The sequence below is a fragment of the Symphodus melops genome, assembly GCF_947650265.1.
Source record: "Symphodus melops genome assembly, chromosome: 9".
NCBI lineage: Eukaryota > Metazoa > Chordata > Actinopteri > Labriformes > Labridae > Symphodus > Symphodus melops.
In genome coordinates this window covers 9,333,348-9,354,119 of record NC_136699.1, presented here as the reverse complement: position 1 = coordinate 9,354,119, position 20,772 = coordinate 9,333,348, and the positions used below count along the sequence as shown (strand labels likewise).

Here is a 20,772-nt window from a genome sequence, read left to right as displayed (position 1 = left end):
TAAAGAAAAAAAAATTGTGCAATGCAATGTCAGCAGAACTAGTTATCTATTTTAAACATTAAAAGACATCTGAAACTGATAAATTGACCGATACAAATCTAAAAATTCACATCATTTTTAACCTGTTCATTAAAAAACATGTATGGATTTTATTGAAGGACACAGAATGGATCCATGGTTGTTCTCATTTTTCCCCAATCACACCGATCAATCACTACACTTTGACAACAATGGAAAACAAATAAAGTGAAAAGGCAACAGTCTTTACAAAGTCTTCTGTCTGGTCCAACTCTAAGTGCTATATGTTCAAGCTGTCCATATCCTCTTTAAATATTAATTCTAATATCACAATAGTTTAAAAAAAAATCCCTACCCTATATTATGCAGTCAGCAGATTTTAGCATCCAATTTAGAAGGAAAAAAAAGTTTCAACATCAGAAATAAAAATGTACAGGTGTCTTAGAGTAACACAGAATTTGTTTCCTGGACAAAAGAAATTCTTCTTCCAGCCACAGGAGCGTAAACTCTTGCCCAGATAAAGGATCATCAATGTTCACAAAACTCAAACATAACTCATATTGTTACATACAGAAACAGGAATGGCTCGAGTCAATCTGGCCCAAAGTGTTGACATAACTGACGGACTAAACACATGAGAAACCTTTTTATTTCATCACTCTGCGTATTTCTTTTATACAGATAAAACACATGCGTAGATGCATCCAGTGCTGAAAGACAGAAGAGTCACCTGGTTACACTTAAGACCATTTTGGATAAGTATCCCTACTTCTATTTTAGTTTAATCAACCTTTTGCTGCTTTTAGTTCTTGCCCATTATTTTCATCATGTGGATGAGTTTTTTTAGTCATGACTTCTAAGACGCTAGAATTATCACTGAGAAAAAAAAACATGAATATCACTCTCGCTGAGTTACACGTGTTAAGGTGCCGTCTTATTTCCTGTTCCTACTGCAACTTGTTGCTCCGTCTCCCTCTTACATGTGTTATGTAGTTATGTCTCGGTTAAAGTATTCAAAGTCAAATCTCAAGACTTTGGATTTATTATGCTTTGTCATTGTACACACAGCTGCACAACAGAAGCAGCATTACAGGCTGTAAAATTTACAAATGAGTCTCTCAAAAAGGCTTCCACCGTTCGTAAATCTTTTACCAAGAACCACTATTTCTTGGTACACTGAGTTCAAGTTATCAAATTAACGTCTGTTTTTAGAGGAGTGTTGAGAGGAGCTGTTTGCCTCCCTTAAATCCCTCATCTGTTTAAATGGTGAAGTTAAAACTTAAAGGAACGAGGCTTAAACACGACTAGCGTAATCGGCTACATAAATTTGAAGTCAGGCTGACACTTATTGAAGTTCAATAAACTGCTTCTTGCAGTTAAGGTACACGACATGTGCTCGCTGATAAAGGAATAAGGAAGAGACGAAAAGAATCAAAGCTTCTTAACAGGTTCCAATTTGACTGACAAAACGGAGTGAAGTATAGCTGAAAACGCTGTGCTAAACAGAGTGACTACTTGATGCTGAGACGATGGAGGATTACAAAAGAACATTAATGACGTTTAAAAAAAAAACAAACAAACAAAAAAAAAAAACAGTGGTTGTGCGGATGGGGCACCTAAAAGGCACATGTACCAGAGCGCAGGTGTAGCTCAGTAGGTCTCCGGTATTACAAAGTCAAATTCTGTGGCTCCCTGAGGAGGAGGAGTGTTCATAGCCGACGGCGGACCAGGGTTAGCGTCAGGCTCCACGAAGATGTCATGCCAGTTCAACATCCTGGTCTGTGTGGAGGACTGCATGTCTCCGCTGACGCTGCTTATGTGATGCACGCTGCCATCCTCCGATATGACAGGCACCCCCTCCCCACCGGTCGCCCAAGAGTACGACTTCATCTGCACCGTTTTACAAGGCAGCAGTCGGTACAAGTTGTTGTCCTTGTCGTCTTTCTCCTTCCTCCCGCTGGGATCCTGGTTGTGGACTGTCTTGCAGTGGGTGGAGAGTACCTGGTAGTTTAGGAACATCTGATTGCACAACAAGCACTGGTAGCGCCTCTCTCCTGTGTGGTGGATTTCATGTTTAGTTCTGTACTCGGCCAGAGCGAAGACCTTGTCGCAGTAGCGGCACGGGTACTTCTTTTCCCACGAGTGGGTGTTGAAATGACGCCGGAGACTCGTCAGACACACGTAGGGGCGTTTGCAGACGATGCACACGTAGAAGGTCTTCCCATCCATGATCAGCTCGTAGTGATCCTCCAGCTCCAGTTTGTTCTTCTTACTGTTTGGGCTGCTGTTCATTGACGCCGCTGTTTTATCACACAGTTTTAAAGGCGTTGACATTAACGTCCTCTTCCCTTTATTGGCTTTAGAGCCTCCTTCCCCTGGATCCTCCTTCACCGGGACAATGTCGTATGTATCTTCTCCAATATTAGCATAGACTTTACACCCGGATGAAATTGAATCAATCTCTGTGGCTGTGTTGAGCGTCACCGTTTTCTTTTCTGCTACACCCGATTTGACAACGTTAGTTTGGCTTGCAGGGACAGACACATCTAGGAGCCGTATTTTGAAATCACCCTGCTCGGTTGCAGTAGCGACATGCTTCTTTTGGACTCCTATTATGTCACTATTCTCAGAGGGCTGAGGGGCAGTCAAGGGCTCAGGGGTGAAACTGCTCGACCTGGCAGGTGTAGCAGGAGCACTTCCTGAGAAAACTCTCGCAGGGGAAGAGGAGCTGTTGGAGCTGCTGTCTGGACTGCGCAGAGGGCTGCTGTTCGGCAAACTCTGGGTTGTACAACTGTCAACCCGAGACTTTGAAGAATACATTTTCAAGTTCACTCTGGCTTTCTCTTTCGGGTTTTCGCTTGCATGATTTGATTCTTTTTTTTGCTTTGACGCTACATCTTCTGAATCAGCTGAATCCACATCTATCACCTCATCAGAGGTGGCTTTCTGGTTTGACGCTCTCGTTTGGGCATCTGTTTTTGAGACAAACATAACATCGCTGTCCGAGTCGTCGTCGTCGTCGTTCCCTGCAGGTTTGCTCGTCTGATTGAATTCCTCCGCGGATATCGAGAAAGACTCCGTGATCATCGGCATCATCTCTGTGGATGTGCCGCTTTTGTTTTCCGCCTCTTTCGACAAACCCGGTAGACCTTTGACTTGAGATAAAGGGGTCGCCAAGTTTGCAATGAACTTGACGCCGAGTATTTGTCCAGCGTTTATGAGCTCCTCAAGCATGTCAGAGCGGACACGGAAAATCTTGGAGCTGTAAATGTAGTTGAGAATCTCTTCGAAGATCTCCGCTCTGATGAAGTTCAACTCAATCACTTGTCCAGCTACACTGAAGAGCTGGTGGAAATATGTACTTGAAGCAGACAGGATTGTCTTGTGAGCTCTAAATTTCCTGTCCTGTATAATAATGGTGACATCACAAAATAACCCATTATTCCGCTGCTCGTTCATGGACTTCAGAACAGCTGCTGAATACTGTGTGTCGGTCGCAGATATCAGCTTTAGACTTGGCATATCTGTAGAGAGACAAATACATCAGAATCATACTTCTGAATGCACAGGATGGTTTGTTGATATAAGTTGCTTCAACAACAAATGACAGTTAAGTGAGCTTGTATTTCCTCATTATCCTGTTTTGAGCGAACTAATATCATAGACACACTTTGCACTCTTGTACACATTTTGCCCAAGGGAATCTTAAAAAAAAATAAAAAAAATAATAATCTTACTTTGTTTCTGATTGTGTGTGCCATACATGTATGACCTTCAGTTTTTAGTCCTTTAGCTTCTTAAAACATTAACAGTCATATACTACCTGAAGTCCGACAGGTCTGATCATTATGATGCTAGTTTTATTGCAAAGTGTCTTATGTAGGTGTATTGAGTCATTGTCCATAAAGCTGGTGTTACAGGTTTTTTACAGGGTGAATCCAACTTGGATCCTTTCCAAACCATGTTTTTTAGGTTAATTTTAATATTTTCAATTAAAAGGTGCCATCCTTAGATGACAGACAAACCATATGACGCTGACACTTTAAATTCAAATATGTGGAAGGCTTTACTATTCCTTTAATATTTGGAACAAAATGCAATCACCTTCAACAAAATGCAATCTTAACTGCTGTGCCTCAGAATAACATGAGATTTAATCAAAGAGTGTACAATAAAACCTGCGTTGTTTACTTCTTTATCTTGTTGTTGACATTGTTTAATAAACCAGCTATAGTTTAGGACATGTAGGAAACGTGAACAATGAGAGTGAACGCGTTAAAATCCCTTTTTAATAGTCTTATAAATAATAATAGACACATTGTGAGGGTCATCTAACAATACCATTAACTCAGCCATCGACAGTTCAACGTTAGCTTGTTGCTATAGTTACCATGACTAGCTTATATTTAAGTCTCTGCATGGAGAGAATTCTCCTGCACTCTGGGTGATTGGCTTTCTATACGGACAAACTCGAGTTGATGTTTATACTCTTTATTATATCTTCCTGTTGACTATTAGCTCGCACTGACATTAGCTGTCTGTTTCTCCTTCCGTGTTAATGAAAAGCGCGGCCTGTAGCATGCTAGCTTCACATCAGACTCTTCTTACAGGAGCTTTTCACCGCCAAGTATTAACATTTAATAATAAATATATAATTAAACCATTACACACTGAGCTTAGTCTCTTTACCTGCTGCCCAGGTGTTTCCTGCCAGGGGTCTCAGCCGACTGTGGTAACTTATGCTAACAGGCTACAGACAAAGGCTAACAACAGACTGCACTAAACTCATTTAATGATCAACCACAAGGAGGCGCTATCATTCATTGAAAAACTACAAATTACACTGAAAACGTCATGTCATGTAAGTCAATTAACAATAAAGGAAACATTATAGATTCAGACATGTAGCTGTGTTAAAGTAATAACCAGGTGTTATTTCAGCTGAATGTTTTAACTTGTTGTCACCATACGTGTGGCATTAAGATAACATCCGGTTCATTGGTTTTAGCTTTTTAAAATAAAAAAAGACACTTAATTGATAACATAATCAGTTTGAGATTTTAATGTAGCTTTCAGTCCAGCTGGTCCAAAAGGATTGTTTTTTATTTAATAAAATGAGAATGTGCTGTTTTGTCTTTCCTTTTATTGTGCCGACCGTCGATTAAAATACATATATTAAAGCACGAACAAATAAAAAAATCTATTTAAAAATGCAACTGTATTTCGTGATTTATTATCATTATTATTATTATACGTTTTAACACTATTTAAATGTAAAGCTTGCTCGCGCTCACAACTAATGTTTTACGGAAAACAATACTTGACACGACTTTACAGTATCACAATAAATATACATTAACTATGATTAATACATGGTTGTGATGTGTCAGATAATTCCGTTTTTAGTTTGATAATTACAAAATTAATTCTCCCGGAACCATGTGCGCCATAGCAAAGGTTTCTTTCCGGTGCCGGACGCTTCAGACTTCCTTTTTTTTTAATCTGCGCAGTGAAAACAGAGTTAATGGTAGCGTGTGTCTCCGATAATAAAGTTTTCATACTGATTTAGTGTCTTCCTTTAGGCTCTCAGGGAGTCAGCAGTCATGCCTCACTCGGATCGGTCGAGCTCTGACGGCAGTGCGGGACCTCGGAGTCCTCGAACCCGGAGACCCAGGACTCGATCCCGGAGCCGCAACCGCAACGACAGCCGTGATAGGAGTCTGTCTCCGTACAGCTTCGGGCCCAAACTCCCGAAGCCACGCAACAGGGAGAGGGAACGAGAAGAACGGGAGCACCGGTTCCGAGAGGCAAAAACCCTGAGACGGATACGCATAGCATCCCCACGACGGAGCCGGTCCAGGTCCAGGTCCAGAGAGCGCCACAACAACACGGTCAGCCACAGTCACAGCCACTGGTCCGATCAGCGGGACGGTCCTCCGAACCACGGCAGCTTCAAAGATGATTACTACTATGAGCAGCAGAGGGACGATGCACAGAGACAGAGACAAGAGGCTTTCATTGCAAGGTGAGTCCTTAAACATCCCATTTTATTTGATTAAATAAACAACAAGTGCTGCACATTAAAATAATAATAAACATGTCGACAGAAAACTGCAGAGCCACCATTACATACATCCTTATTTATTTACTTTAACCAAAGTGCTCAAGCAACCTTACATCAAGCGATGTGTATGTGTTGCTAATGATAAGTCAACGAATCGGAATCAGCAGATTACTGATCCATGATGTTCATTACTGTTTGAGTAGTTAAGATTCAGACGGTATTTGTGATTGAGAAGCACAACGCAATATGTTTGAAATGTAAAACATGGATTATCCCTGCTTTAAATTTGAGAGATTATCAGATATGAATGCTGACGGTCTGTGTGTGTGTGTGTGTGTGTGTGTTACAGGCGTCTGCAAGAGAGGGAGAGGATTGGTGAGTTGGGCTGTCCAGAAGTTTGGGGATATTCTCCAAGAGTGAAGGAGCCAGAGTAAGTCATGGTTTCTGATTGATGCGTGGGCAGCGTTCACCATCTTTATTTTTTTGTAAACCTTACATGTTTGTTCTGCTGTTTTAATGAGTTCTTTGTCTCCTCCAGCTCTGATGAATTTACACCAGTTGAAGAGGACGAGAAAAACAGCAGCTCAGAGTCGAGCTCAGAAGGTAAAGCTTGCACATTGTTTGAGCAGCGCAATCGTGTTGGGTTGAGTTTGAATTAACGAGGACATTGACAACATCGTCTTTCATTCACAGAAGAGAAGAAAAAGAAGAAGAAGAAGAAGAAATCCAAGAAGAAAAAGAGCAAAAAGCACTCTGAGGACAGCGATCTGGAATCAGACTCAGGTGGTAAAAGAAAGTGACAAAATTTAGGAGAAGTCTTATTAATGAATTATATCTGATCAATCGTGTTTTTTTGTTTGTTTTTTCAGAAGAAGAAGTGAAGAAGAAGAAAAAGAAAAAGAAGAGTAAAAAGTAGGTTCATAAATAAACCCATAGGCCATCTTCTTTCACAGACAAAGGGACTCAACGACGAACGAAAACCATCCTGTGTTTCTGAACAGATCCAAGAAATCCAAGAAAAAGAAGGCGAAGAAGAGCCGAAAAGAGTCCAGCAACTCCAGCAGTGAGGAGTCCGAGGAGGAGGAGGAAGAGGAGGAGGATCCTAATGGGGTGATGTGGGTGGAGAAAACCTGCATGGACGAACACGTGGTCGGCCCCGAAGCTCCGCTGACACACATGTCCCAGGACGACAGACCTTTGGAGTGAGTCTAATGTTCTCTTCTATACCAGCACATTAAACTACAATTATAATCCAATTAACACAACAGTGACTGAAACTTTACCTCTTGTGCTACCAGTCAGTCAGAGTTTCGGGATTGGTCGATATGTAATCGATATGTAATCGACCAATCACAACATTTTGTCCGATCATTCAGGTTGATTTCACGTCTTGTCCTCAGGTGGGTAGGTCATCTTATTAAGCAGTTTGACTGAGACTGTAAGACTCAAATCATTATGACTGAACACCTGTAAAAACCGAAGACAACCACATCAGCCTCCTCTGTACTTCGTGTTTACAGATTCTCATCAAGGTCTAGCATGCTAAGTTGCGACGGTGAACTGAGACAATGAACACAGTAAACGAATTCCCGCCTAACATCTGCACGTTAGCCCTCAGTGTTACTCTGTGAATGTTGCCATTTACCTCATTACGACAACGTGCGTCCTCATGGACACGCTATTTAAGCTCACGCTGCCAACTCACGTCAATTCAGAATTTGTTCAATTCAGTTTTTATATAGTTGTTATTTGAGTATTGATGAATTTTGAACAGTTTGTTTGACAAATAAAAACAATTGCAATTGTCTGAAAGAATTTTGTGAAGTAATCATGAGGTAAAGATAGGAAATAAGTAATATTGATTACACTCCTAGAAGTTTTTCTTAATATAACTGGCTGTGTGACGAACAGGTCATTACATTTCCAAGAAGCAGGAAACTACCCTCTATATCAGACTGCATTTGTTACTGCACTCAGCTGTTGTCTCTGTACACTGCAGACTTTGTCTTTTGTGGGTCACTAGCATCTCACTTTTTTGCCCTTAGATTTCAAAAATTCATATTTTGCATATTGTTTCTTATATTTTTGCCTACTTCTATTTAAATTCTTTTACAGGAGGAGTCCTGCAGTAAAATAGTTTTTTTTTTTTTCATTTATTATACCCAAAGAAAAAGATCCTTGTATATGTAATCCTCATTCTGATATAATGTGTTATTTAACAGTACTTTCTGGCTCTTTGCTTACGTGTATTCGTCTCATCTTCCAGTTTTGGCCACGCACTGTTGCCAGGTGAAGGTGCTGCGATGGCTGAGTACGTGAAAGCAGGCAAACGTATCCCCAGAAGAGGAGAAATCGGCCTCACCAGCGATGAGATTGCAAACTTTGAGAAATCTGGCTACGTGATGAGCGGTAGCAGGTACGCCACATTTAATAGGATGATAATAATTTGTGAATAATCAATTTGCTCTTTGGCTTTTCAAGTATTGAGGTATTTCTGAAGTTTCCACAATAATCACATCAATGTGCATTTATTACTTGAATTATAGACGGTATTTAACCCTAAAGCTGTCAGTAACACAGCGATATGAGGGACTGATTTCATGTCTGTGACCCCGCAGACATCGACGTATGGAGGCTGTGCGTCTGAGAAAGGAAAACCAGATCTACAGCGCAGACGAAAAGAGAGCTCTGGCCTCCTTCAACCAGGAGGAGAGGAGGAAGAGAGAGAGCAAGATCCTGTCCAGCTTCAGGGAGATGGTGTACCGCAAAACCAAAGGCAAGGAGGAGAAGTAAACCACTGCAGCTCTCACTCGGTTATTGGACATCTTTTACTTTCGTGATGTTGATAAAGGTTTTGTTTTTCGGAGGACAGCCTAGTGAGTTACTTTTAAACGTACAGCAGTGAGAGAGGATTTGAACTGTAAAGAAATGTGACTGAGTCTAAGAAAGGTTCTCGTTTGTGTCATTTTCTTTATCCTCGTTACTCACCGGAGGTAGTCTTTCCTTTCAGTTGTTCAACCTTTATTTTCTCTTGTACACATTTACAAATTGTTAAGATTGGAACTGTAAATAAACTTTCATTACTCTCTTATCTCGTATTCCCGTTTTACTTTTAATAGTCCTTGAATAAGGGAGATTTCCATTCAAGTCGAGTACCCTTTAATTTCCTGTTTTAACCTCTGATAAATCTTTCAACTCCTGACTGCTAGAAAACCCCTTTCTGAACCGCTGAATTCAAACAATCTTTTTAACACGAGATTCAGCATCATGACAATTACAAGTGTTCTGCTCTATGTTAACTAGGTCACTGAAGCTGATGATAGCAATTTGGAAAATCCAACGTTTACTGAATGGAAATAATGGATTTGTTCATGTTGACATCATGGACCAACAGAGGGGCTCGGTTTATTTTCTTGATCAATTAACGACATAATACATTTTGATTTGTCAGAAAAGTCCTGGAAGGCGTCCATTACATGACCTGAAAGTCCCAAGAGACAACTCCACATTTCTGTACCAAGTCATAAACTCTGACATGTTCAGCAATCCGTCTGTGAGCCTCCATTTATTTACTAAAAAATAATATCACAACCATTACATTGACACGGAGGGTTTAGTCTCAGGAGAGCTTTTTTAAAGATTCACTAACTACAACACTTGATTATTAACAACGGATGAAATGCATTCACTTGCGTGCGCGTGTATGTATGTAGTCAGACAACTATAATCTGGTCTCTCTTTTGAAATGAGCCATGAGTCAAGAGTCCCATGGTGTCCAGTATGGAACAGTTTATTGAGGACAGGGACACATTGGCCTTAAAAAGCTGCAAAAACAAAAAGTTGAATGTGAACTAGAATCTTCTGATGTACAACTCGAGCACAGGGTCTTCATATTCATCCTCAGTGGATGTTCTCCAGTCCCTGTTGAGGAAAAGACATGATCAACATGAGCCACGAGTACACAAAATAGTGACAATAATAAAAGTACAAATAATAATACAGCATAGTACCAAGTGCATCTTAATAATGAGCCTGTGTTGTACAATAATGCAGAGCGTGAGGATATGGAGATATGTGCTACTTTCACTGTCCTCATTTCAACATCAGGCTTCATCTGCTCAACATTTGAAACTCCTGTGTGCATGCAGATCCTTTACTCACACAGCTAATCTCTCTGAAAGATTTAGTTGGATGTTTGAAAAGACACACGGGTTAGTCTTGTAGAAGGGCCGCCTGCTTGGGAGTCTAGACTCCTCATGTGGGGCGCGACCTTACTGCTCAGCCCTCATTTCTTAAGAAATTCTTGTTCTAGGATTGTAACCATTGATGCTCGTATCCGTCTCCTTTTAATATTAAACGTACAACAATCTAACGTTATATAGCGTTAGGTTTCTCCTTTATGGCTCAACATTTTAAGCCGGTCTCTTAAATCCTGTTTGAGGAGGAGTATAATGTGTCACCTGTGTCGTTGAATCAGACAGAATGATGCCATTTTCTGATGGAAGACCACCTCAATGTCTATTCCTACTACAGCCCATAATAAATACACTTCAAAACATTTAATTTATGTTTTACATATAAAGATGATTCCATCGTCATATATTATCTATTATATTTGGAGTAGAAATACTTTCCACATATGCCTTTGTAACTCACATCTTCCTCTCTTTTTTAACTGAGGTCCATCTGTTTGGTCTTAAACATGTGTATAGATAATAAGCCTTAGCTTTGATCATTGTTAGCTGGGAGAAGGACGTGCGAAATAATCTAAATCATAATTTTATAGAACATGCTTTCTTCATGTTTGTGTTTATATTTGCGCTCCTGTTGACACACTCACCTTGGACTCAAAGTGTTTTCCTGTTCCGGACACTCTCTTGTCTCTCTCCATCAGGTACCACTGCCACGGGACCCGAGCTATTCTCTTCTCCTACAGGGGAAACACGCCATACAGAAAACAGAAAGCCCGTAGTTAGTTAGTGTGTTTGAGTCCAGATAGGAGGTTTTCAGATTCTCCTCACCTTGCCTCCGTTGGTGAACTTGTGTATCTGAGCGGTGGCGACTCCAGGAATGATCAAACACACCGTCATGACGGCAAGGCCAGGCAGGATTTCATACCACATGATTCAAATCTTGAACTGTCAAGAGACAGCGAGACACTTTAACAACACCAAGTTGTCTACAGACTGTCCTTTAACAGTTTATTTTGCTAAGAGGCTAACAAAATGTCGACCTTATGACGACCTATGCGCTAGCGGAAGAGATTCTTCTTCTCCTGTTGGTTTCTGGTAGATGGCTAAAAACGATTAAGTACATTAGCGCCACATTCAGGCAGGAGTGTGGAATTTATTTTCCGAAGATAAAATAAATATCCCCTACAATGTTCTAGGTTCAGCTCTAACTTGTTGTGTGCTTTTTTTTTTGTTTTTCACAATCAGTCTTTGTTGATGGCTTCACAGTCAAATCAATGGCCAAGAAATGTTCTTTTTTTAAGGCAATTTATATTTTATACGTGCGTGTAAATATGTCGAGATGTAAATATCATACATTACATGTGATTTGAATTGTATTGTTTGCTTCTTTTTCTAAACTTCATTTATAATTTATTTATAATGAATATTATTGGTTTTACATTAAGTTTACATTAAGTTGTATGCATTGTTTTATTTCTTTATAGTGAAAAAGCCTTAAAAACTATTTAAGAAAATACAGATTTAAGATGGAATTAAAATGTTATCAGTTTATCACAAGTCAAAACTCTCTTGTGAAACGATTAAAAGATTGTTCATGGAACAGAGGGAATATAAAATGGTTTATTTCAGGAAAAAGTCTTAACCAAAAGACGAAACAACTGTACAAAAACATACAAAGATCACGAAGCAAAGCAAATATTCATGATTATATCATATAAATGTAATACAGACTTATACCCGCCTTTATTCGCCGACAGCGCCCCCTCTGGTGGCCATGCAGAGGAACTGCAGGTCCCGCTCTGAGAGGAAGTTACTGTTAGCATTAGCTCGGTTGCTTACTGGCTGGCTAACTTGCTACGGAAAGTAAACAAGTGTGGCGGTATGAGATCCACAGCATTTCAACTATGAAGGAAGACAAGGAAAACACTCGACCCAAAGACAAAAGGGTGGAAATAAAGGGCGAAGATGTAGAAAAGATGGAGAAGCCAAAGGAAAAGAAAGAGGCCATGACAAAGGTAAAACTTGCTAGCTACGTTAGCTAAGGTTGCTACAAGTCGTCAGTTAACGTAATGGCTTGTTGTTGTTGTTGTTGTTGTTTTTGGTTAAGTCCACTTCCTTATTTAGGGTAAGCTTAAGATCTAAACATGTTAAACAGACTAACTCTAAGTGCAAGCTAATATGATCCAATTGTTCACTATTCAGACTGGCCACTATCTAAACAAACAACTATCAAAACATCAATAATCTTTAAAAAATTTAATGGTTATTAATCTTTTCCCAGATTGTGATTAGACGGTTACCACCAAGTCTCACCAAGGAGGAGCTGGAGGAGCAGTTACAACCTCTGCCAGATGTTGATTACCTGGAGTTTTTCTCTAATGACACCAGGTGAAGTCATGTCCCTGTTTGTCCATGTACACGACTAACAGTGACTCCTGATGTTTTAAACTGACTGTCCTCTTTCTGTCCATCCAGCCTCTACCCACACCTCTTCGCAAGGGCTTACATCAATTTCAAATATCAAGAGGACATAGTTCTCTTCAGAGACCGATTTGATGGATATGTGTTCATTGACAATAGAGGTATGAAAAGTGTACATTAACTGTGAAGTATATACACACTCTCCTCGTACATATTCTGACAACTTAAATTCTCCACATTGTCTCTCAAACAGGACAGGAGTATCCTGCTGTCGTAGAGTTTGCACCTTTTCAAAAGACTGCCAAGAAAAGGAGTAAGAAAAAGGACACTAAATGTGGAACAATCGCTGAAGGTACTTGAATAACTCATCGTGTCCATCTACATGGATAGACTCTTTATCGTCATCGTATTAAAGATCACAATAAAACTTTATAGCAGCGTTTACACAACCTGGTTCATATATAAAATAACATGTTCGTAGTTATGGTCTGTCTATGGGGATAAAATAAGATCTGATGTGGGTTTGTATGGTGCACATGGGTTTCCTTTATCCATGCAATAAATAAACATTTTCTATGTGTAACCTTGTTAACATATTTTCTTTTAAATATTCTGGATTATAGCTTTGCTTGTGTTTAAGTTTTGTTAACTAGTCTGGAGTTTATGGTTTGGTCTATTCTGAAAATACCCTTTCCTTAAAGTACTCAGATTTTTTCCAATTCTTACCAGAAGCTGAAGGTTGTCTTTTTATAGTACATTGTATGTTTTCTTTCAGATCCTGATTACAGGAAGTTCCTGGAGTATTACAATGGAGATGACAAGGAGGTAGCATCAACACCTGAGACCTTGTTGGAAGAGCTTGAGGCAAAATCTAAGGAGCTTGTTGGTATGATGACTTGAAACATGACTTTGTTTTCAGACACACAAAACCAAAGCAACATTTTTAAACACACTTGTTTCTCTTCTAAGCCAAGAAAACAACCCCTCTGCTGGACTTCCTGAAGAACAAACAGGTAAATAAGTGCTGGTAAAAACATTTGTGTAGTTCTAGTGACGTATGTTTTTTTTGTGCTGGATGAAGGTTGCTTCATGTTTTTTTTTTTTTAATGCTGTTTAGAGAATCAGGGAAGAAAAGAAAGAAGAGAGGCGAAGGAGGGAGCTTGAGCGCAAGCGTCTGCGTGATGAGGAGCGTCGTAAGTGGAGGGAGGAGGAGAAAAGAAAACGCAAAGAGGCGGAGAAGATGAAGAGACTTGAGAAACCATCAGAGAAAGACAAGGACCAAGTTAAAGAAGAACCAAAAATAAAGGTTTGCACTGCAGTACATGAAAACAGTGCGACCCGACTCCCCCCCCCACACACACACACCCACCTTGTATCTCATGTGAGTTTGTGTTCTTTTTAAATATCTTCATTGAACAGCTCCTGAAGAAGCCGGACAGAGCTGATGATGCTGATTCTGAGAAGCCCAAGGAAAAGGCCAAGAAACCAGAGAAGCCAAATAAAGAGGACAAATTCACAGGGAGTGTTGATCACAAAAGGCGTCAGCACATGGAAAACAGGGAGGATCGAGGAAGGAAGTTAGTTGCCTTTGTGATACAAAATAAAACCCGCATGCTCACTTTGTTCAGAGTTTTAAACTGTCATTTTGCTTCAAACACAGAGCTGATGATGATGGGCGGAAGGAATTCAGGGAGCGTGGGGCAGACCGCGACAGAGAGCGCGAACGAGACAGAGAGAAGGAACGGCGCCAGAAAGAGAAGGAGCGCCTCAGGCGTCAGGATGAAGATCGTCGTAGAAGGAGGGAACGGCAGGACGGAGAGAACTCATGCAGGAAGAGGGATGAAGAGGTCAGGAAAGAAAAGGAGCGAGTTTTTGAGAAAAGGAAGAAGGGTGAAAACGCCGTGGACCCTGAGAGGCAAGAGAGACCGGTCAAAGACAACAAGAGGGAGGACAGCGGTAAACGAGAGAGACTACGAAACAAGGTAAAAACTCGAGCCCTTCACATATGCAGCCTTTTTCTTTTAGTATTTCTAACATCTTTGTTTCTTTGCATCAGGACCGGCCTGCTATCCAACTGTACCAACCGGGGGCCAGAAGCCGCAACCGAACCACAGGAGGAGGAGAATCCAACTCTGATGACAGAAAGCCAGACGCTGAGACAGAGAAAGTGGCTGACCAAGGAGAGGATTGAGCAGATTTCGAACCATAGCATTAAAGTGTTGTGAGGTGAGGGGATACAGGCAGGCCTGTCAGGCTGAGAGCAGTGATGTGGCTCCTCAGGGTGGCGTGCACTGCAGATCTGGCTCTCCCAGTCTTAGAGGCACAGATGTGATTGTGCAGCCTCTTAGTGCCTAAACACGAGCCTCTGTAGCTTTATTTTTTGGAAAAGGAATGGTAAGCATTGGAAAGAGTTTGGCTGTAGGATACGTTAGGTGAAGCCGAGACTTTCTTGGACCATGTGAACTCAAAGTGACCTTATTTCAGGCTTATTTCTCTGATGTTCCAAAACTCCACAGGTGTTTAACTTTCCAATGATTATATATGTTAACATTTCTCATTGATATTGTTTGTACACTGTGTTGAATGGAACATTTGTTGCAGCATTGACATATTAAGAAGGAAGCGTACACTTTCACATTACTTATGAGTTTACGCTGGAGAGCGAGACAACCAAAAAGAATGTGCAGAACTTTCATCGTGGTCTGTAACTCAAAAATAGTTTTTTTTTTGTCTCGAAAGAGACAGCCTGAATTTTCCTGGTTTCAAGATCACGTGTTTCGTTCATAAGTTCATAAATCGACTGAGGAGAAATAGCCATTTCTGACCAGACTGCCATGTTACAGTCGTGCCTGCATGCAGACAGACAGACAGAGGGATAAATCTGTGGCCTTTTCCTCTTTTCTAACCTGAAATCTCCTGAGACATGAATGTGTGATGCAGTAACCTGAAAACAGCATGAGAACATGTGACTGCTTGCAATGCTAATGTACAGTTTTGACTGGAAATAAAAGAAGTCTTTACTGAACTGATCCCGAGTCTGTCTTGTCTTTAAATTCTTGCTGATTGTGGACATGTTGAGTTCTTGTTACATACCCTGGAAAATATGTTTTCAAACACAATTCACTTCTAAAATTACACTTGACTCCAAATATTTTTCTAAATGCCATAAATAACCATTTTTCTGTAACTTTTTAGGTGTTTGGGCCCCCACTTTATGTACCTTTCTTTTTTCCTTCTATCTCAGCTGGTTATCAAACTTGTGTCCAAAAATCTGTTTAAAAGAACATTGTTTCACCAAGCTTGGTTGTGTTATTTCTTATTTATGAAGTGCCTATCTATCATACAGTATTTACTGTATAGAGTTCAGCCTTTTAATATCCATGGAGTTTTTTGTAAGCTGAACTTAAACTCTGATGTATAACAGAAACAAGTAGTTGTACTTTCCAAGTAAATCTGCTTTTAAAAAATCCAACAATAAAACCGTCCACGTGGTGTCGCTGTATGGTTGGCGCGCGCTGCATAAAACGCCTACGTCACTTCCTTCTCTCTCTTCGACCACCGCCATAGTCGGGAAAGGACTGTGGGCAAAATGGTAAATACAAAATCTTTAAACATCCATGTCAGAATCAAATGTTAACCCGCACAGATGCATTGTAACGTTAATATACAAGTGCCCGAAGCTTCATGAATGTTTATTAGGATTGAAATAATTGAATAAAAGCATGTTAAAGCGAAGTTAACCGGCTCACCGTCTGTGTTGCTACGCATGTTAGCTTATATCCTGTACCTGGCATTCTAGCTTCTACGTGTTTTCACCTAATCGATCAGTGGACAGTATTTATTTAACACGTTTTTTTATATGTATCCGTTCATCTTTTTCTGTTTGCTCTGTAGTCGTCCCACAAGACTTTCAGGATTAAGCGCTTCCTCGCCAAGAAGCAGAAACAAAACAGGCCTATTCCTCAGTGGATCAGAATGAAGACTGGAAACAAGATCAGGTGAGTTCATAAACCACGTGTGTGTTTTGTCTTTAGATCACGTTGAATATTTTTTAAACCTACTGTTCAACTGAAGCACACAGTCCACATGTGGATAGGAGAGCAGATCTGTTAACTGACTGCAGCATTTCAGTGTCATGATGCTGTAAAGGCCTTGTCATTTTAAAGAGTTCAATTCTTTATGAGACTAGCTCGATAATGTATCATGAACTCTTTCTTAAAATGGTTTCATACTTTTAATGTGTTTTATCTTTTCTGTAACTCAGCTGAGACTCGTGCTGCTTTTGTTAGAAGTCCTCCAGAGACCAGGCTGAGTTTGTAGGGTTGTTCTAACCATGACTTTTAAAGGTGTTTGTGCTGCTATTAAATTGTACAGTGTCATACTTAAATGTGCAATGTTGAATACTAGTAAACAAACATTACACTGCCATATTGAAAAGCCACATTGCAACTAGGCTGATGTATTAGATTGCGTTTATTATTCAGGTTACTCAGGTGTTTTATTTACCTGCACTGCACAGTGTGTTAAAGTTTATTCAGTGGTAATGTTTTAAATTACACTTAAAGCCTGAGTTTCATTGTTGAGCTTCCTTTTAGCTCTGTTTTAAAGTGCTGAGATGTGTGACCGGATAACTAATGCGAGGGAGAATCAGTGAGTGTCATGTAAAGCAGGTCTGCAATTGCAGCTCTTCATTGCAGTGGAGTGCTGTCATTAATCCTGCTGAGAGCATCTTTCTGCTGCAGAGCTCTTATTCCTGATCACTGTCTGTGATCAGGATGCTCCGTTAGCTGAACATTGCACCGTTTGCCCTTCACAGCTTATCTGCGTTGTTGAAGGAGTTCTACTGTATTGCTCATTGCTGAAGCGTCTGCAGCCTGGGTCCGGTCCTAAAAATGCTGCAATGATTTAGTAGAGTGGAGAAAGGATAATAGCTGAGGGTGATTTACAGTAGATTTCAAAACCGTTTACATGCACTAAAAAGTGCGTTAACAAATGCCATCTTAAGTGATTTTAAACCCTGTTGGTTATCAGAACCAGAAGTGACGTCATGTTTTTGATTTGTAACTGTGAAATGGACTCGCAAAAGAATTGCTAAACCTGCCCATGATGTGGAGATTTTTGTCAATTGTAACTATTAAAACTATACTTAATTCAAAAACATTTAGCAAGAAGTGGCCATGCCAACTTCATTTGATTCCTCTTTCTGGTGGATGTATTTCGGCCTTTTTCTTGTTAAAATTCCTCTGTTGTCCTTTATTAAATAACTGTAGATACAAAAACGTCAGATACACACACTTCGATGGTGGTTAATAAGAATGCATTATGTATCTTGTGTTTAATACACAGATTTCACTTGATGTCCGACATACAAGCTTTTTTGATTTAATTTGATCTAATCCAGAAGACTTGTTTGTTTACAGGTACAACTCCAAGAGGAGACACTGGAGGAGGACCAAGCTCGGCCTGTAAACATGAGGGTCCGTGGACCCCAGCATCCCTCCAGCCCAACATCTGCCAGGATCTCCAGCTGCTGGGCCTGAGCGCAGGGAGGGAGCAGCAGTCGTTTTGTACAGATACTCATGTTTGACAATAAAAGATCTGTGATCAAACTGAAAATGATGCTGTGCATTTTGTTATGCCTTTGTTTAGTTGAGAAATTATTATAACTTCAACTAGACTTCAAAACTTTCCACAACAAAGTAAAAATCCCATGAAGAGGGGGATGGTGCTGACACAGCTCTGTATAAACAGAAGCACTCAGAAGAAGGGGGGGGTTTCAGCCTCTTGACCACAGAAAATTCTTCCCGAGTCAGTATTCATGGAAGGTTGTGGGCAGGAAATTAAACTGAGTTTGTAGCCGGAGCTAAAGAAAACCGCTTTTCAATGAGCCTAAACAGGTTAACTGAGATGTGGATGGACTACACAAACTGTTGGAAATGTTTGCCTCAGCAATAAATGTTAAAATGCGTTAAAGCAGAACTGGGTCAGCAAGAAGACATGTTGAAAAGAAGCTCATTGAATACAGGTTTTTATTCATGTCCAGTTAAAATAAACAAAATGGATGAATAAAGGAGCAGAAGTGTTTTTTTACTAGAACAAAGTGCCAAACCTTGTTGGCCTGCGACCACTCAAATACAGTTATGGATGCAATATATGAGCAGTCAAACTTCAAATGTTTGTCATCTGATGTAGGATATGTATTGAGTAATACTAATGTGGTAATGGACAAAACATGAGTTTCAGACAGCCTCAAAACCAGATGACTGCAACTTCAGTTGGCAGATCACTGAGTTTACAATAACAAACTCATATAGAGCACTTGAGTCAAGCAAGAGAAATACCAGCATAATTAAATGTACACTGTAAGCACTGACTTTGCGGATATGCCAGAGGACGACTTTAGCAGTGGCATTTCACTGAACATGAAAATGACAGACATATTTAAAGGACAGTCTCATTCACTCAGCTCTTGTTTCCAAGGAATGAAAATGAAGGTAGCAGCTTCCTCAGAGACCCAAACCTCCAGCTGCCCCCCCTCTTGGTCCGGTCAAAGGGGTTACTTTCCACCTCTCTCTCTCCATAATCCACTTCGTCATGCACGGTCATGTACACTGCGCCAGCGCTGTTATTGTTGCAGTTTTTGTTGTTGATTTGCGCGCATCCACTGCTGTGATCATCGTCCCAGGTGCCCAGGAGTTCCTTCATCTCCTGCGGGGCGTTTCCCTCCAGATACTGCCAGGGTCTCCTGCCGTTGTAGTCCATGGTATCCACGTTGGCACCGAATGCCCCCACCAGCAGCTTGATAACCATGTACTGCCTGTGCATGCTGGCGACGTGCAGCGGTGTGAGCCCACCGCTTCCCCGCAAGTTCACATTGACAGGGATCCCTGCAGATTCTGCAAAGCGCAAAAGTTTAACCAGAGTCTCACCCTGTCCTCTCTTGGCCAGCCAATGCAGGACCGAGTACCCGCTGATGAAGTCCTTCCTGGTTAAGAGGTATGGGTCTGCGGAGATGAACTCCAGGATGGTTTCATAGTTCCCCTCCACGGCGTTAAGCATCCACGCGTGTTCCATCGGGTACAGAGCCCAGTCTGCGTCCTGCTCCGATGACACACTCTCCGTTTGTGTGGAGGACAGCACGCTGCTTAAACCGCTATGTGATGAGTTGCTCAAAAGCAGCTCTTTCAGGTACTTTTTACGCATAGCGGGTGTGAGCGTAGCCTCTCTCTGCTGAAGCCCACCGGGAGCAGAGCTGTCTGTGACCTCTCTCTGCCTCTGCAGCCTCGACCTACGCTGCTGGAAATTACCCGGCATGACCTGCATGCCATACCGAGAGAGTCGCTCCACAACATTGCTCGGTCTGGACCTCCTGCTGCCGTGGGCGTCCGCATTGCTGACAGCTGGTTCAGATCCAGAATCATCCGATCTGCTGTCACACATACTGCTTGGCTGAGTTCAAGGCAACTTCCCTTTATTTAGAAAACACCCAGAGGACATCAGTGTCAGATAATACACTGCGAACAGTTTCCCTCCTCTCCACTGGACTCACCCCGTGTCAGCTGGAAAGCAAAAAACAAATGCATGTAGGGGACAGCTAAACATCTTTCAAGTGAGTAAAATAAGCAAATGTACCCGTAATTAAGACCAAAACCTAAGTTCCTCTTTTTACACAGTTTAAGAAAAGTATGCATTACAAGCCATAAGAATCACATTTTAACATGTTTTTACTGGCCGCCATTACAATGTGACTCACCTGTTCGGTTCAAAGTGCACTCCCGTTAAAAACACAATGATGTCTCTTACTATTACCCGTCCCAGTCCATTAAACCTCTGGGGTTAAGCTAATGGAGAGTGGGCATTTCGTTCTTCTAGGGATTGTTTTCCCACAATGACTGTGCTACAGAACCAAGTCAAGACTAGTCTCTTTTTTTTTTTTTTTTTTAAGAGGAAATGAGACAAAGTTCATTCTAATCTCAGGCAAAACCAATGGCCATTATCCCTCACATGTGACCACTGATGGGCTCAAAGCAGGAAGTATAGCAGTGTATGCTTGTCTTGAACATTTCACAACTGGCA

The 20,772-nt window shown here is 40.9% G+C and overlaps 6 protein-coding genes across 8 annotated transcripts; 3 read left to right on the top strand and 3 right to left on the bottom strand.

Moving 5' to 3' along the window:
• Window positions 1–125: 125 nt before the first annotated feature.
• On the bottom strand, window positions 126–4,798 carry zbtb33 (zinc finger and BTB domain containing 33). Of its 2 annotated transcripts, none has more exons than XM_079352263.1 (2): window positions 4,708–4,798; window positions 126–3,542 (listed from the first exon to the last, which is right to left on the bottom strand). In XM_079352263.1, the coding sequence occupies exon 2, from the start codon at window positions 3,538–3,540 to the stop codon at window positions 1,669–1,671; it is 1,872 nt and encodes a 623-aa protein (XP_079208389.1). In that variant the 5' UTR covers window positions 3,541–3,542; window positions 4,708–4,798; the 3' UTR covers window positions 126–1,668. The 2 variants fall into 2 exon arrangements, with proteins under 2 accessions (XP_079208389.1, XP_079208390.1); XM_079352264.1 differs by having other exon boundaries at window positions 4,690–4,768.
• On the top strand, window positions 4,469–9,173 carry nkap (NFKB activating protein). Of its 2 annotated transcripts, none has more exons than XM_079352266.1 (9): window positions 4,469–4,645; window positions 5,601–6,043; window positions 6,432–6,512; window positions 6,621–6,685; window positions 6,776–6,865; window positions 6,952–6,994; window positions 7,084–7,284; window positions 8,349–8,498; window positions 8,701–9,173. In XM_079352266.1, the coding sequence occupies exons 1-9, from the start codon at window positions 4,577–4,579 to the stop codon at window positions 8,873–8,875; spliced, it is 1,317 nt and encodes a 438-aa protein (XP_079208392.1). In that variant the 5' UTR covers window positions 4,469–4,576; the 3' UTR covers window positions 8,876–9,173. The 2 variants fall into 2 exon arrangements, with proteins under 2 accessions (XP_079208392.1, XP_079208391.1); XM_079352265.1 differs by lacking the exon at window positions 4,469–4,645 and adding an exon at window positions 4,725–4,879.
• Window positions 9,174–9,856: 683 nt separating this feature from the next.
• ndufa1 (NADH:ubiquinone oxidoreductase subunit A1) lies at window positions 9,857–11,360 on the bottom strand. Its single transcript, XM_079352267.1, has 3 exons — window positions 11,104–11,360; window positions 10,923–11,012; window positions 9,857–10,003 (listed from the first exon to the last, which is right to left on the bottom strand). The coding sequence occupies exons 1-3, from the start codon at window positions 11,203–11,205 to the stop codon at window positions 9,983–9,985; spliced, it is 213 nt and encodes a 70-aa protein (XP_079208393.1). The 5' UTR covers window positions 11,206–11,360; the 3' UTR covers window positions 9,857–9,982.
• A 688-nt stretch (window positions 11,361–12,048) lies between these two features.
• upf3b (UPF3B regulator of nonsense mediated mRNA decay) lies at window positions 12,049–15,725 on the top strand. Its single transcript, XM_079353107.1, has 10 exons — window positions 12,049–12,290; window positions 12,557–12,663; window positions 12,751–12,857; window positions 12,950–13,048; window positions 13,472–13,582; window positions 13,666–13,709; window positions 13,814–14,002; window positions 14,116–14,273; window positions 14,357–14,678; window positions 14,753–15,725. Exons 1-10 carry the CDS (start codon window positions 12,180–12,182, stop codon window positions 14,885–14,887), a joined length of 1,383 nt encoding a protein of 460 aa, XP_079209233.1. The 5' UTR covers window positions 12,049–12,179; the 3' UTR covers window positions 14,888–15,725.
• Window positions 15,726–16,180: 455 nt separating this feature from the next.
• rpl39 (ribosomal protein L39) lies at window positions 16,181–18,312 on the top strand. Its single transcript, XM_079351959.1, has 3 exons — window positions 16,181–16,288; window positions 16,591–16,694; window positions 18,117–18,312. Exons 1-3 carry the CDS (start codon window positions 16,286–16,288, stop codon window positions 18,163–18,165), a joined length of 156 nt encoding a protein of 51 aa, XP_079208085.1. The 5' UTR covers window positions 16,181–16,285; the 3' UTR covers window positions 18,166–18,312.
• Window positions 18,313–18,438: 126 nt separating this feature from the next.
• Window positions 18,439–20,716, bottom strand: sowahd (sosondowah ankyrin repeat domain family d). Its single transcript, XM_079351956.1, has 2 exons — window positions 20,450–20,716; window positions 18,439–20,255 (listed from the first exon to the last, which is right to left on the bottom strand). Exon 2 carries the CDS (start codon window positions 20,134–20,136, stop codon window positions 19,159–19,161), a length of 978 nt encoding a protein of 325 aa, XP_079208082.1. The 5' UTR covers window positions 20,137–20,255; window positions 20,450–20,716; the 3' UTR covers window positions 18,439–19,158.
• Window positions 20,717–20,772: the final 56 nt, after the last annotated feature.